Source organism: Megalobrama amblycephala, linkage group LG23 (genome assembly GCF_018812025.1).
Source record: "Megalobrama amblycephala isolate DHTTF-2021 linkage group LG23, ASM1881202v1, whole genome shotgun sequence".
Classification (NCBI taxonomy): Eukaryota; Metazoa; Chordata; class Actinopteri; order Cypriniformes; family Xenocyprididae; genus Megalobrama; species Megalobrama amblycephala.
The window spans coordinates 25,796,465-25,813,365 of record NC_063066.1 but is presented as its reverse complement, the minus strand read 5'-3'; the positions used below and the strand labels follow the sequence as shown (position 1 = coordinate 25,813,365).

The 16,901-nt window shown below is 38.4% G+C and overlaps 1 protein-coding gene across 4 annotated transcripts in view; it reads right to left on the bottom strand.

Moving 5' to 3' along the window:
• LOC125258897 (polycomb group RING finger protein 3) overlaps positions 1-16,901 on the bottom strand; it is a 100,083-nt gene that overhangs the window by 46,087 nt on the left and 37,095 nt on the right. For all 4 annotated transcript variants that reach the window (XM_048176105.1, XM_048176101.1, XM_048176102.1 and 1 more), the window contains exons 6-8: positions 15,949-16,059; positions 9,086-9,174; positions 1,522-1,659 (exon numbers count right to left, since the gene is read on the bottom strand). In XM_048176105.1, the coding sequence (XP_048032062.1) occupies positions 1,522-1,659; positions 9,086-9,174; positions 15,949-16,059 (338 nt within the window). The remainder of the gene's footprint in view (positions 1-1,521; positions 1,660-9,085; positions 9,175-15,948; positions 16,060-16,901) is intronic.

The following is a 16,901-nucleotide window of genomic DNA, read 5'->3' as shown; positions in this document are numbered from 1 at the left end:
CAAGATTCAATTTTGTTGTGCTCCAGGCATCTGTGATTGCTCCAGGCATGTGATCGCTCCTTAAAAAAAAAAAAAGGGATGTCTAGAGGATGTGTATGTAATAAGACAGCCCACACACTAGCTGATTTTAAAAATGTTTAAAAGATTTTTATTAAATATTTATTTGTTTTGTACATCAGAAACCCTGATGCAAAGCCTAGTCCCATTACACAGCTACTCACTAATTAAATAAAAAAAAGAAATAGGCAATATGGTCTAATATATTATAATATAATATCAAATATTGATTGAAGTTATTTTAAAGTTACAATATAAAAATATTTTATTATAAAAAGACGACGACGACTGCAGGTGATATGAAAGAAATAAGCTAACACAGCTACTTAGGACATCATTTGCCTGTTGCAATGCTCAAATATACAGTTTATCAGCCATTATACAAACATTTGACCACAGAACATTGCAATCGGCCAAACAGAATAAACTATCCCTGAGAACCGCATAATCAATTGTGAACAAATGTCTCTGGGGACAGGTGGGATTTTATGGTGCTTTACAGAAGAGTGGCAGTCCTTTGTACTGTCAAAACATTCCGTTCAACCTGTTATTCAAGCCAAAACAAAGGAAACAAAACCTTTAAGAGCAGCCATAACCGTCCAGAGGATTATGTGTATCACAGTATAAGGGATGCCGCTCTCACTGGAATAGCATGCAGTGAAACACCAGTGCCGGTGTCTGCGCGTTTTGGCTCGCTGTGAGTCGAACGAGAGCAGCACGACCACAGCAACACCTGCTGGAGGCCGTGAGCTCTTTGCACTATTCAGAGTTTAAAGACATCATGAGTATCTGGGATGCGAACCAGGCATGTTCAGAGAGACAGAAACGTCTGACGGCGTGAAACTTTTGATGCTTATTAGAATTTAGTTCTTCAAAGATTTTGCTTTTCTCTTGCACTTCAAAGCAGAGCCACTACACAAACTGCTGCCATTTCGGAGTCGTATTTTTTATCTGGCTCAGAGCAGTATTGTGCCGCTGGCAGCTATAACTCTCGATACTTGCAGAGAACAACAGGCATCTGACAGTATTATTGCGGGGGAAAGTTTTTGACGGATGCGTGTGGTGGAAAAGCCCACACATTTCTAACACAAAGGAGGGAAAAAACGGTGATGAAGCGGCAATAATTAGTCAAGTTTTGTGTTAAATTGCACTATGAGACATTGGCAGGCTGCGAGATACATGACAGAGAGCAAATGATATTACAGGCTATTATTTGTCTCGGAAAATATGAGGCACGTTGAAAGCTTTGTGGGAATCGTGACAGCGCGGAGGAGCTTTGAAATCCGTGTGGTGACTCACGCATGAGCCATTGTCATGGAGGAAACAGCGATGCTGGCCGGCGTGGTGGCAAAGGTCTCTAACGAGTTAACTTCGGCAGACGGAAAAGGCAGATAATGGGTTCCGTTTTGAACTTTGTTTGAAATGCAAGGGCCTATGAAGCTTCAGATCTGAAGGATCACATACCTCATTGAAGGATGTCAGGTTGAGCTTCTTTGCGATGAACTTCTTGAGGTGGAGAACGGTCGCCTGAGCTGAACAACGAATCCACTTCCGTTTGAGTCCTCTGAGCTTGCTGCTGTTACACTCCAGACAGATACTCACCTGAACAGACAGGGAATTTTGACTTAACACTGATAATCTCATGGAAGATTTAGAAAACAGCATTGTCTTAGGGACGAGAAAACTAAACAAATAGCGAAGACAAGCAGCTTAACACATTTTGCGATGTTTGAATCCATTCAGTCTAAATGTCAGATACAATGCAGAGCCTGACAAAATATTTGCATGTAAAAACATGCCTTCAGGTACTAAACCTACTAAACTGATGGAATGATATTTCAATTTTCACCAGAGGCTCTCAAAATCTTGTTGCGTTGTTACATCTGTACTGTGCTTATTGGCATAAAGTATGCTCAACACTGTCGCCAATGATCGCTGTTGCTCACGTCACCTAAAACTCTCATTTTATTGTCATTTGATAGGTTTTAACTTACAGCAATTTGCACTGAGAAGCAGCTGGAGGTAATTAATTTTCCATACAAGTGAAAAGATTGGTATCACAAGCATATGATGTAATCATATTCAAAACCTCTGATTTAAGTGTTTGATGACATTGAAGTGCATTGCAAATTAGCTAATTTTGTAAAGTGAACTGAATCTCTTGAGATACATCCAGCGTAATTGGAACACAGCTTGTATTTTTATTTTATCTCTAAGCTTGTATTTTATCCCTAAGACTTTTCCTAGCATATTTGTGACTACAGCGCGTCACTAACAACATCATATGCAAGATGAGTCATTGTCAGTCTCTTGGTAAACAGCACCTGTCGCAACAACGTGAAGACAATGTTTTTGTTCAGTGACTTAATGTGAGGAATATTCTACACATGCATCCCCACATAGAGTTGATTTGAATCACTTTACATAACCCTTTAACCTCTTAACTGTCAACCCCCTTCCAAACTTAAAGGTGCTAAAGAGGATGTTTTGTTTTATACATTTTTGCAATATTACTCGAAACTGTCTTTACTAACTGGTAAAAGACTATTTATTAGGTGCACTGAAAGGAATAATATTAATATACATCATCTGTGCACGAGGTAGGGCCTTAAAAACATCAGCCAATCGTTTACGCGATCATCACGTAAGCGATTGGCCCTCTGGCTTGTCAATCACTGCCGTGACGTTCCTTGTGAGAGACGTGCGCGGCTGCGCGCTCCAGTAACTTTCCACACTCCACAGGCGCCGCATGCAATGTTTTTGTCAGGAGACAGGAATAACAACTGCAGATTATGAGTTACCTGCAGTGAGTCCGACATAATGAATCCACTAACACGACACAGCGAATGCCGGTGGTAAACACTCGTGTTCCAATACTCGTGCACGAGTTTTGGGAGGCGTTCCCTCGAAATGAGCTGTGAAGGAAGGGGGTTGTTCTTACGCATGCGCTCATTTCAAAAACTCAGTAACAGTCTTTGGTTTCTCAGTCGACGAAAAGATCCTCTGTATCACCTTTAAATGGTTGTAATTCAAGGTACACACTAAAGATGACAGATTATTGCTGAAAGCATGTACTACACATAACTGTAAAACAAATGTACTGTACTAAATGAACTTTGTATTTTATACAAAATCTATATTTTACTAAATTGTTATAAAATCAAAGCCATATGTCCATCCAAGTTTTTGCTCCAAATTTGAAATTGATATCACAAAAATTGAAGTACCTATGAGATTTTTTTTAGGCGCTATACCCCCCCCCCAAAAAAAAAGCCACCGGGTGACACCCACATTCCAAATAATTTTTTTAATGCATTCTCCTGTGAGAAATTAATACATTTCTGCCACACTATCATTTCTATCACAAAACAGTCACCATATATGGAACCTTGAGTCACAGACCTTGCCAACGATGTGTTTGGCAAGGTGATAACTAATTTATGATGATCTTAAAATGTGACAGGGAAAAAAAGAAATTAAAAAAAAAAAAAAAAAAAAACGTACAGTTTAATGAACAAGAACTTAATATCAAGTGACTTACATTTAGGACACCAAATCGTCTATTATTTCGCCAACGAAAATAGTTCCAAAGTCCACAGAATTGTTTTGCGTCTCTGAGCAACACTATGTGAATAAATCAGCCGCTTGAATGAATCGGTTGAATCTGATTCGCTCATTAACAGTGATTCGCTGCCACGTACTGGCAGGTTTAATTTCACATTTAAAGTGTCTTCATTTTTTTTTATAATTTCAAATAACAGTATTTAACGTTTTATATTTTCAACATTAAAAACATTTTTATGCATCTGTAACTGCTCTTGACTGATTAACTTAGCAAGTGTTCATTTTACACCCTGACTGTCAGTGTAAGCGCACGTTTTGTGCTACTGCCTCATTAGGATGAATCGCTCATGTTAAAAGAGTCTGCTAAATGAATCAAAGTCAAATGTAAAGCTAAACATAAACCCAGCCAGGTTATCAAATAAAGAATCCGTAACATCAAGTGATTAGCATCATGTCAGTAACATGATGCTAATTCAAAAAAACTGCATAGCCATGTACACAAATACTGACGTCACCAATACGATTTCAACAACAATAAAAGCAGATGCCAGCAAGCGCTTCGCCATCTTTCAAAAGTGAGCTGAGCATTGAGTTGCCAGTGGACTGCGGTCGCCTCGGGCTGCCCGGCAGGTGCAGTGGCAGAGTGAGGGCTTCAGAGAGTCAAGATGCATTAAGGATTTCATGCCTTTCTCTCTCCCCATCCCTCTGTCCTTCTGCCGATAAGTGACTGAGCAGTGCAGAGTGGCACAGCGGCCCATTTGGACCAGGCCTCACCCAGAACAGACAGTAATGGAGAAGGATGAGGAGGGGCAGCTGCGCCCGGCGGCTAAACGCCAGTCCATTTGGAGGGCAAATGGTGCCGAGAGAGAACCAAGGGCTTCTGAGGGCCACATACAGCCACATTCTTTATAAGAACAGCAGGCAGTAAATCGCAGATGTGCTCGGTTATAGGCAGGCGTTATGCAGGATGTAATACAAACACGGGTGTACTATTAAACACAAGCAAGGAACTTCGCTATTAGCTGCGTATGTGTGTGTGATTACTGGGTCATTACGGCACGGCTGGGGCTGTTATGCTCACCGAAAACAGCCACACAAATGACTAATGGTGAACTCGCTCAACCAATTAAACCTACAGATCCCAGAAGAACCGTAAGAGGGGCCTTTTATTTGCAGCAGCCGCTACCGAATACCTTTCTTTTCTTGAGATGCCAAGAGCTGTTGATTATTGTGATTTAAAATCTAATTCTACAAGGTTAGATCTTCTGGTTTGTGTGGGGAATCTCCGCAGGCTGGTATCTATCACACACTCACCATGTTATTATAAGCCTATATTCTGATGTAATTTTAAAAAGGCTGTTTTCTACACTTTGCAGCATTTTATTTCCCCCCCAGAGGTCTACTTATAATGCTAATCAAGGTTTCTTGCACCAAAATCAGTCAATTTAATTTCACATAACCATTTTCTACTCTCTCTCTTTAGCCCTTAGAACTAAACTGGCTCTTTGCAATCTATTTTACTAGTAATTAGTGATCTCTGACGTGTATACAAATCATTCTAATGAGTTATCGCTTTTCATTTAATCTTTTGGTCTGAATGACTCTTTTACATTTTGACTGAATCGGTCATAGTTGTCCTTCAGAGACTCACTAAACACTCTTTCAGAAAAGTCAGACTCACAGTAATGTTAACCCCTTAGCATTCCTGTAAAATTTGCCTAAAATGCCTAAAAAAAGGCATACCCAAAGTAAATTGCACGCTGTTCTTGAACCATCTGCACTGTAAACCCTAACGCTCAAAATAATTAATTGGTTTGAGTAGGGCAAACTCAAATTAAACAAATTAGTATTTCAAACTTTATTGTTCTTTTGAGCTCACGAAACTGACACATTTTCAAAAGAAACTTTAACTGACATACACTATATTGCCAAAAGTATTGGGACACCCCTTCAAATCATTGAATTCAGGTGTTCCAATCATTTCCATGGCCGCAGGTGTATAAAACCCATATATATGAGGTAACGTTGCCTATTTCTATTTTATGCAACTTTACACATTTATTAATAGTAAATTAATAATTAATATTTAAGATCATCGTTTGCAGCCAAAAATATAGATCAGACCTAATGGAGTAATAATAATATTACTCCACTATCTGAACTGAAATACATATAGGCTATTGTACGTTTTAATGGATCATGCTACAAACATAGTGATCTTATAATACATGATGCATTGCTGTGTCCGTTATCCCAAAATTCCCACTTTTGGACACTTTTGCTTTAACATACATTAGACAACACTGCAAAAACAAGCTGTCATATTCTGTTATATATTTATTGTCCAACATTCCCAATTTTTCTGATGCATGTCCTTAATTTAATTTCATATGTTGGTATTAATTCAGTGTTTATAATGCTAATACTTGAACTTCAAATAATTTTAACCCAAACTGACTGGGTTTCTAGAGACCAACGGTTTTGTGAAAAAAGTGGAAGACTTAAACACAAAGTCTGTAAAATAAACTGTTAAAAGGATTTGATGATCACTAGTGATAGTATTTTATTCTGTGTTGTCATCATTCAGGTTGGATTTCAGCTTTAATGTACTTTTTTTTTTTTTAACAAAGCAGCTGATATTGCCATAGAAACTAGTGGACTGCTAGTAGAGTAGCTTTCACCCCGAAATGGCAGAAACGCAGGGCTGCTGCTGGGCGCTAGTGTTGCAATGGAACATTTTGCTTCTTGTTAGTTTATATTCTTTGATTCAAGTGTGGTACCGTGATAGGTTGCCACCTGTGCAATAAGTACATCCATGAAATTTCCTCGCTACTAAATATTCCACAGTCAACTGTTAGTGTATCATAAAGTGGAAGCAATTGGGAACAACAGCAAAGCACAAAATTGAAATCTGCCAGTTCTGCATATTTAAACTTTGAATTTCTTAACTTAAAAAAATGATGCAACCGATTACCTCAGATTTTTTTACTTTTGCCAACTTATTTGGGTTTGAAATGTGGAGTATACACATGGTTTTGGTCTCTTTCGAAAGGTATGTGTACAGTAGAACGCTAACAGTTTAATGTAATGCCGATTATGTGAGGACCAAAAATAACTATTGAAAACCCATTTTCACCAGTTCTGAACAAACTGCTCAAAAGACCCAATTCACAGTGAACTTGATGAATCAACTTCTCATAAAGACAATCCTACAAGATAATTATGCTTCTAATTAATTAAAATGGAGAAAATTTAAAATAAAAATTGTAAATAGACTATTTTAAACCCTTAATTTATGCCAGATGCAGGTTGAATTTTTAAGTCTGTCTTTTAGCTGTAAAGTGTATTTTTCTACACGAATAAATCTTTTCAGTGAATCGTTTGGTCTAGATCAGTGGTTCCCAAACTTTTTAGCTTGGAGTACCCCCTGAAGGGATTACCATCCTTCTACCCCCCTCTCTTCCACTTAGACTGCAGTCACACCTTTACCATTAAGGGACAATATTTGCCCCCTAAATTGATTTTCCAGTGCATTTTTATATTCATTTTTATCAGTGAGTCATCGAGTCATTCATTCAGTAACGAAGTAAATGGCTGTGAATTAATCATTGAATCATTGACTTTCACGATTCGCTCAAAGCCGCAGAATTGTTCACGAAACACAGACGTGTGTTGTAGTTCTGTTGTGGTTTTTGTTAGAACTATTATTACATTTCAAAATAGAGTAAATACTGACAGTACTGTGTTTAAAATGTACGTTTTGTTTTTTGACCTGTTGTATAAAATGTCACGTTTGCAGTCATGTGGATATTTGGGAACAATTGCATTCTTGCTCGTTATCATCATTAAATACAAGAACTCACACAAGGTATTTTTTGTATCGGAGAAAGTTCGAGTCTTAATTTGAAATGAATCCATTATCTGTCTATATTGGTTCTTCATGCGAGTAAGTGCTGAATCCCCACTTTTACAAAGGTGCATTGTCGAGAACGACAGTAATTTAGCGCGATTTAAGGCAGCAGATTCGGCACGTAATCTATCATGCATGCTGCTTGTTTGGATACAGTCATTTTTGACTGCAAATGATGAAGTAATTTGATTAAATGTACTGGATTTATGACATTTTGGCAGTTAGAAATACATGCTTGATTTTAATATTATTTTAAGGTAGAATTAAATGAACTACTCAGCATTTTGTTCACGTACCCCCTTTTGTCACCTCACTACCCCCAGGGATACGCGTACCCCAGTTTGGGAACCACTGGTCTAGATGATTCTTTCACAAACTAGACTGAATTGGTCCTTGTGGATCTCAAGTAAACAATAGACTCATTAAACACTCTTTCAGCAAGCCTGACTCACAGTTAGCTCTCATTTAACAACTCGCATCATGCGATGACAATTATGTGAGGACCAAAATTAACCACTGAAAACCAATTTTATGAAACAATGAATCGGACTTCCCATCATTAAAGGCAATCCTATAATAAATTGCAATCCAAAATGGTGTATGAAGCAAGATAAATATGTTTATAATTAAGCAGAGAAAAATAGCAATAAAAACTGACCATATAATCTTTAATTTAAACCAGATGTGGTGTGAATTTTACTCAGAAAGTCTATTAGCAGTACAGTGAAATTTTCTGCACAAATGGTACTAAATAAATCTAAATCAATTCCATTATTAACAAATCTCTTTAATTCCTTTGCATTTCACAGTTTCGGTATTGGCTGGTTCTTTTTGGCTTCACTTCTCCTTGCAAGAAGGTCAACCCGGACATGTCTGACCAACAGACACATTAGCCGAAGTGTTTCATAGCCACCCGAGCGTAACTAAACGAGTACTGCTGAAATTTTTATTAACTTTTTACATTATATATGAGGCCAAAGTGCCTGTCTCAGCTTTACTACAGGAGACCGCATGCACGCACAATCTCTCCTCGCACTTTTCCAAGACAACTGATGACCGCAGGACACAGAGACGTATGCGGTAACTCTGAAATCTTCATTGATCTCTTCCTCCAACAAACAAGAAAACAGGCATACTTAAGCCATTTACACCCTAGCACCCACTGTGTTTTTCTTTGTGCTTTCTGCTCTATAAATCTCACTCACACAAGCACACACTCCGCTAGGGAATCTTATATCACAATATGAGTTATTTTATATTTTTGCTGAAAATGCAATCAAAATAAGCAGCATATTCATGAAATTCATACACACTGTCCTCAACCATGTAGTGTATAAGTGCATAGTGCATCATTTGGGACACAACGTAGGAAATGTGTGTCATCCATGTATTCCATGTATACTGTACACTGCAGAAATAGACTAGTACAGTAGATTAATATTAGCAAACATAGCCCTTTTTAGGTATTTGTTCTTACTAACTAGGTCAAACTAACAGAGCGTGAAGCTCCCTTGTGGGACATTAACAAGGTCAGATGGGAACAGGGAAACATACCTGCTCATCACTGCGATGGTAGTCATTGTCCTCTTCTGCTTTCTCCTCTCCTGCTTCCTTATTGGCTGGATCCTCTGATTTCAGGTCACCTGGTGGAGTAAATTAAAAAAAATTTAACACAAGATGGAGCCTAGACAACCATAAAAACAGGAAATGTTTTTTGTGCTCATCCATCTCTCCACAATTCTGCTCTCAAAGTACTGTAGAACTCAAAGTAAATGCATTTATCTTTTCAAACAATATCTTCGCCTTTTAAAACAAACAATGTTTAATCATAATTTGTATTAAGATTCCAAGCATTTATAATTCATTGCTTCTCAGAGCTTGAATTATATTGAGTATTAGTCTGTGACTCTCTGAAGAGTTTCTTCATTACACAGTAAAGAAACATTCATCAAACAAGAAAAAAAAAAACAACAACACACAATTATTGCAGCCTGCTCTGCCACACATTCACAAGTCTACAAAACAAATCTGCACCTCATCAATGGAAATTAATTTATGATTCAACCTACCCAAATAACTCCCCCCACACCTCAGACAGGAAGACAGCTGCCCACTGATCAGGTCAGAAACTAGGACTGCATCTCATTACAGATTTATATATGCCTAAAAATACTTTCCTTCATTAACATTGATGAGAGAGATCCAAACAACAAACAACAACTACCATTTAAAAGTTTGGGGTCAGTGATTGATATTTTTATTCAGCATGGATGCATTAAATCGATCAAAAGTGACAGTAATGACTTTTATAATGTTACAAAAGATTTGTATTTAAAACAAATGTTCTTTTGAACTTTCAATTCATCAAAGAATTCTGATAAAAAAAGTTGCAGTGGCTGTCAATTATCACAAAAAATAAATCATAAAAAATCCTGAAGTTTTTAAAAATTAATTTAAAGGATTGCTGAGATTTAACTACATAAACATGAAGCTCATTACTTACGGTATCAAATTGTTGTTATTTGTGTTGTACATTTGCACCAAGTACCCATTTTTTATTTTTAACAAACTGAGTGTCAAAATTTTTGAAATTGTTGACAGCAGGCCACAGATGCTGTCACTATAGTTTAAACTGAATTTAACTTTGAATATTCTTCTTTTAAATCCTCAAAGCAACATTTTTACTTAATGTCACCAAAACTGTCCAATGTAAGAAGGAATTATATACATGTAACCAGTCCAGTTGAGTGTGGTTGAGTTATTTTATTGCATTTCAACTGAACAGCTGTCCACACACCCTCATGGTTTTGTATGAGGGGCTGTCAAAAATCACTATGACATTGTCATTGCATCACCAGAAATCTCAACTGCATTAATGGGAAAGAGATCGAGAGCATCTGGACGAAATGCAGTCTGGGTTCAGTCATTCTTAAGCCTTGACGGTTAAAGCAATGGCTTCTTCACAGGACACTCAGAATATCCTTTCTGATACTTAAAATGTTCCCTGGCTGGGTAAAAGTTCACGGAGGCTGAGCTAATCTGAGGCAAGCAGACTGTGAAGGCGAGAAAAAGCTGGACTCCCAGCGAAATAAGGTTTTCGTTAGGGTGGCTAATAGACAGGGAGACTCTGCTTAGCTGTCTAGGGATGAAGTGGACAAGCTCAGGTAGCAATTTTACCATGCTTTCCGGAAGGGTGACTTCTTTTTCAAGCTCAGCAACAGTTTGGTTAATGTCACTGTTAAGGGATTTGAGAAGGACCGTCAGGTACCCTACTGTGGCATGAGCAGGCATCTCTAAAATCGCCCTTATAAAGGGGTACATCTGTGACACCAAAAAAGTATTTTTGATGCTCATAAAAATCATAAAGGCTGTAATGCTTATTTGTGGGTAGGTTATGTAGTAATGCAGTCAGCTACGTCATCATTTTACCATGTGTCTCTCCTATCGTATACACTGTGACTTTCGGGGTGAACGCTGGCGCTACTTGCTGCTGCTGCTCCTGGAAAATTTTACTTTTAGTAGTTGTTTTATTGCTGTTTTAAGCTGTTTTATAGCCATCATCTATTTGTGATCTGCCTCCTACGCTGACTACAGTGAGTTCGGACCATCGGTCGCTATTATCAGCTGATCTGTGTGATGCTTCTCGTGGCTGCCGGTTTGTCTGCCTGTTATTGACCTCTGATTTTTCATTCGAGGCGCCTTTGGCGCGGGAAGCAACTATGAAGATCATGGGGCTGCTTGTATGGATTAACTACGTCTGGGTTATCCTCTCTGCAATATACCACCCTGCGGTGTCGATCCTTCAATATTCTGCGGCAGAACTTCTTCAGCTCTGCTCCTGTCTTTTTGAACTCCCGTCAGCTTTACATCTTCATCTAGATATTGCGTCTCAACCACATCGAAAATACACTCACCATGGGTCTCGATGAAGCTACACCATCAATGACTCATGCTCAATACGGTCATTCTGGTTGTCGAATCCAAATCCAGCAAGAAGGTTCATACAGACTGTTGATCAAGGTGTACTAACCAACCTGGCCAGATCGGTTGGCAACGATACTGGTAAAAACAATCTCTCCTTTGGATTACTCAACGTATGATCACTCTCGAATAAAGGACCTCTGGTGCATGATTTGCTGTCTGACCGTAAGTTTGATTTCCTCTGTTTAACAGACTTGGCAGAAACAGGATTATTTTCTCCATCTTAACCAGTCTGTTCCTCCGGGTTATGCTTTTGTTTGTAAATCCCGCGCTACTGGACAGGGAGGGGTTTTAGCAATACTTCATAAAGAGAAATGGAAAATATCCCAGCTAACTGTGCCTACATACTCTTCATTTAAATCTATTGACCTAAAAGTCAACGGGGCTATTCCTACCATTCTCATGACTATCTACCGCCCCCCCTAAGAACAATCCCATCTTTTTAACTGAACTTTCTGAGCTTCTGACTTAACTATGTCCCATGTCTCCAAATGTTATCATGCTGGGTGACTTTAACATTCATACAGATAATGTCAATGACACAAGTACAAGTGAATTTTTATCTTGTCTGGATAGTTTTGGTATGCAGCAATTCACTAACTTGCCCACTCAGGGCACATCCTCAATCTCATTTGCTGTTCTGGCATAATTCCTTATAATTGTACTGTTTCTGACTTGTCCATATCAAACCATCTGCTTGTGTCTTTTTGCACCCAACTGACAGTCTTTAAGGTAAACCTGTGTTGTTCTATCAAATTTCGGAACATTAAAAACATTGATGTGTCTACTTTTGCTGATGAACTTGCCATCTTCTCCAGCAAAGCTGATTTTTCTGACGCTGATGTACTGGTTTCTTATTATAACAATGGACTAACTGAGATTTTGGATGTTTATGCACCTGTGAAAACCTGGACTGTTTCTTTTAATCAATCAGAACTTTGTCAACTTAAAACTAAAGGTTGTAGGTTAGAGCATCTGCATGCCTAATCTGGTCTCACTGTACACAAACAAATGCTTTCTGACCATGTCCAACTTTACAAGGATGCACTGTCTAATCTAAAACTGTGTAATCTGACTATTACTCTAATTTAATTGGAGCCAGAGAAAGGAACTCAAGATCTCTCTTTTCTGTGGTAAAAAATATTTTACGACCACCGGATTCTCTGCCGTCAGATATGTATTCTACCACACTATACAACAATTTTATGACTTTCTTTGAGTCTAAGATTAAAAATATTCACCAACAATTACTTGCTAGTAACACAGGTTATAATTTCTGCGGTCCAGTTTTTCAAGTGTCCCCACACTCTGTTTTCTCTACTTTTTTATTACCAACTGATGTGGAGATACTGGGTCTTATCCAGGAATCCAAGTCTACTACCTGTTGGCTTGACCCTTTACCAACTCACTTAGTCAAAGCCTGCTTACCATCTTTATCTACATTAATTACCAAAATTATCCACTATTCACTTGCTTCTGGCTCTGTACCCTCCTCTTTCAAATCTGCTATTATTACTCCAATCCTTAAAGGTCCCATGACATGCTACTTTTTGGATGCTTTTATATAGGCCTAAGTGGTCCCTAGTACTGTATCTGAAGTCTCTTTCCCGAAATTCAGCCTTGGTGCAGAATTTCAGCCACAACAAGCCAGTCCCACAATGAGCTTTCCTCAGGACGTGCCGTTTCTGGGTCTGTAGCTTTAAATGCTAATGAGGAGGAGAGAGGCGGGGCAAGGTGGAGGGTGGGTGTGGCCTTAACCAGCTTGAGGCTACGGTACCATGCGCTAATGTTGACAGTGGATGTATCCAATCGCTCGTAGACACGCAGTCGTTCAAGCTTTAGGTTGACCCAGAATCTGATTTGGATGAAGAAGTTGCAACTCAGCGGCTACAGCAGGTCGTCTCCGAATGGTTAGTTTAAAACATTGTGTCTGGATACGGTACTTTAGTTGGTTTATGTATGCTGTTACAGTTATTATCATGTAGCTAATGCTAGCCTACATTGTTGGCTCTTCATGTTGCTCTGATATGCTATCGTATATATATTATATATACAATTATCAGCTATAGACACTAACCAGTGCAACTAAATTAGTCCTCTGCCATTATTACAAATACCTTTTTGGATAGGTGCCGTTGTGGAAAATGTGCTACCACTGAGGAAAAAAAAATATTGTGCTCAAATCTCACGGTAGTAGCTCATTTTCTCATGGGTGGGCAAAGCAGAGAAAGGGGAGGTAACCTTTCCCCTTATGACGACATATGGGGAAGATTCCAGTTTGGGTCGTCTGAGCTTTCATTTTCTCAAACGCAAAGCAAAACACCCAGTGCTCGGTTTACACCCATCGCCTTTTCTAGCCATATGCAGGCTAGGGGAACTCATATTAATGTTAAAAAACCTCATAAAGTGAAATTTCCAATTTCAAATTTTCCATTCATCTCTGAAATCCTGGCAAAATGTGTTGCAACACAGGTCCATGACCATCTTTCCAATAATAAACTGTTTGAGCTTTTTAAATCTGGCTTCCGTCCACACCACAGTACAGAGACAGCTCTTGTCAAAATCACTAACGATTTGTTGCTGGCAGCTGACTCTGGTTTATTAACCATACTTGTCCTTCTCGACCTGAGTGCGGCCTTTGATACCATCTCGCACAAGATACTCCTTGACAGGTTAGTTTCTGTTGGGATTACTGGCACACCCTTGTCCTGGTTTACATCCTATCTCTTTGGTCGCACTCAGTTTGTCCACTTAAAGCATTTCAGATCGAGATCATCTGCAGTCACTACCGGTGTTTCTCAGGGTTCTGTTTTGGGCCCGCTTTTATTCATTATCTATCTACTCCCACTTGGTCACATTTTCAGGAAATATGGTATTCACTTTCACTGCTACGCCGATGACACCCAGCTCTACCCGTCTTCCAAACACTCTGACTCTTTTCCTCTGCCTTCTTTGTCCCATTGTTTAGCTGAAATTAAAGACTGGCTCTCAGCTAACCTTCTAAAACTTAATAGCAATAAAACCGAGGTCCTACTTGTAGGGACAAAATCCGCTTTGACAAAATCTGACTGTATTTCTGTGGATATCAATCAACATCCCATTTATCCCTCTTCACAGGTTAAGAGTTTGGGTGTTATTCTGGATAGCACAACTTCATTTGAAGCCTATATTAATAATATTACACGTACTGCACACTTTCATCTTTGTAATATTAATCGCCTTCATCCCTCCCTTTCAATGAACAATACTGTGATTCTCATCCATGCACTGGTTACTTCACATATTGATTACTGCAACGCTCTTCTTACTGGTCTTCCTTCCAAACTTCTCTATAAACTTCGTGTTCAGCTCGTGTTCTTACTAGAACTCCTACCATGCACATTTCACCAACTCTCCAGCGACTTCACTGGCTACCAGTGAAATATCGAATTGAGTTCAAAATCCTGCTTCTCACATTCAAGGCACTTCACAGTCTCGCTCCTCCAAATCTTACAGATCTTCTTCATATTTACACCCCTTCACGCACTTTAAGATCCTCACTCACACTCTCTCGTCTTACCACGTATACGTATTTTAGCCATGCGGCCCCTCGCCTATGGAACTCTCTCCCTCTCGATATCCATAACAGTGACAGTCTGCATACATTTAAATCCCATCTTAAGACCTACCTTTTTACCCAGGCTTTTTTTATGATTTACTACTTATTTTACTGTTTCTATGATGCATGTGTGTTTTAAGTTGTTGTGATATATAATGTATATATAATGTTATTGCTTGTTTACCTGTAAGGTGACCTTGGGTGTTTTGAAAGGCACCGTTAAATAAAATGCATTATAATTATTATTATTATTATTATTAGTTCAGTTTGATGGTTCTGTGGTGCACTTAAGGACTACAGATTCAAAGTACTTTTCAGAAAAACAGGTCTGCTAAACTAGCTGAGACAATGTGGAACAAGAGACCACTTGCATCTGAGCCTTATTTACTACAATGCATGAATCCAGCCATTACGACTGCTGACTCAACATGCCTGAGGGCCAGTATTTGCACTGACTTTATCACTGTGCACAGCCTTGAAAGATGAAAAGAACAAGATACTGCCTGAGATAAATAAACTGAACTGGTAGGGCTAATAAACAGAAGGTAAGGGCTTGTTTCCTACCAAATAAACTAAAATAATGTGCTTGTTTTGAGGCTAAAGAGGCTTTCAAACACTCTTCCTTTAGAGCTGCTTTAGACCGATATAATAAAGCAGAATACTGGGCAAATAAACAAAATGAAGGCTCTTTTTGTATTGTGATGTGACAATTAAAGCACATTTTCCCACCAATGTTGTAATCAAAAAGTGTGACATGTGAAAGGCACACTGTTCCACTTCCACTGTGATCCTAGATGGATTGTGCCACCTATAGTAGGTAAAGAGAGTATGGACGTACCATTACGCTGAGAGTCCAGGTGGGTTTTCATGTTGCAGAGTTCTCCTTTGATGTCTCCAGGCACTTCCATGCCTAACTTCTGATAGAATTCTCTCTGTTTCTTCATCTCCGCTGCACACAAGAAAGAATTAAAATCTTACTGTTAAATCTTACAACAGCATACATCATAAGCTGCTTCATAAAATATGCTTTGCATATAAGAAAAATATGTGATTAGAGGGTATTTTTGCTACCAGTTCACATGGATCTTGGGGGATCTGTTCTAGAAAATATGAAATATGTTTAATAGTGTCACATTTTTATAAGAAAAACAAAAATATGACCTTCACTACAGTAACAGAATTTTTTTTTTTTGTTCAAATCTTACATTTTACTAAAGACTATATACATTTTCTTTCCCTAGACTGTGTTCTGATGAATTATGGAAAAAATTTCAGATATTTGTTCAGAAACTAAACTGGGTTTCATGTTGTCTTAAAGAGATAGTTCACACAAAAATGTCATTAAAAAAAAATGTAACTCTGTCATTATTTATTCTCCCCCAAGTTGTTCTAAACTGTATGAGCAGGACCTAAAACTAACTTTTTGCCACACCTGCCAATGGTCAGTGACTTAGGAAAACGGTACATAAATATTTGTTTTTTCAGCCATGAAACATATATTAATAGTGATTATTCTTTGTCTTTTGTTGTTTGATTAACATTAAAAACACAGACAGCAGCGGGGACATTAGCTCTTTAAGTGACAGCAGCCTAATGTACGGATCCAATATACTGTTACACATGTTTTATTTCTCAAATGTTTACATTCATTTTGGACATAAATGACTGTTTACACAAGGATACTTGGCAAGATGTGCATTTTGACATGATTTTTTTCAAATTTGTCTGTTCAAGAGCAAGAAGATGTGAAAGAGCTCAATTCACTAGTGTGCAAGTAACTAATTGAGTTCC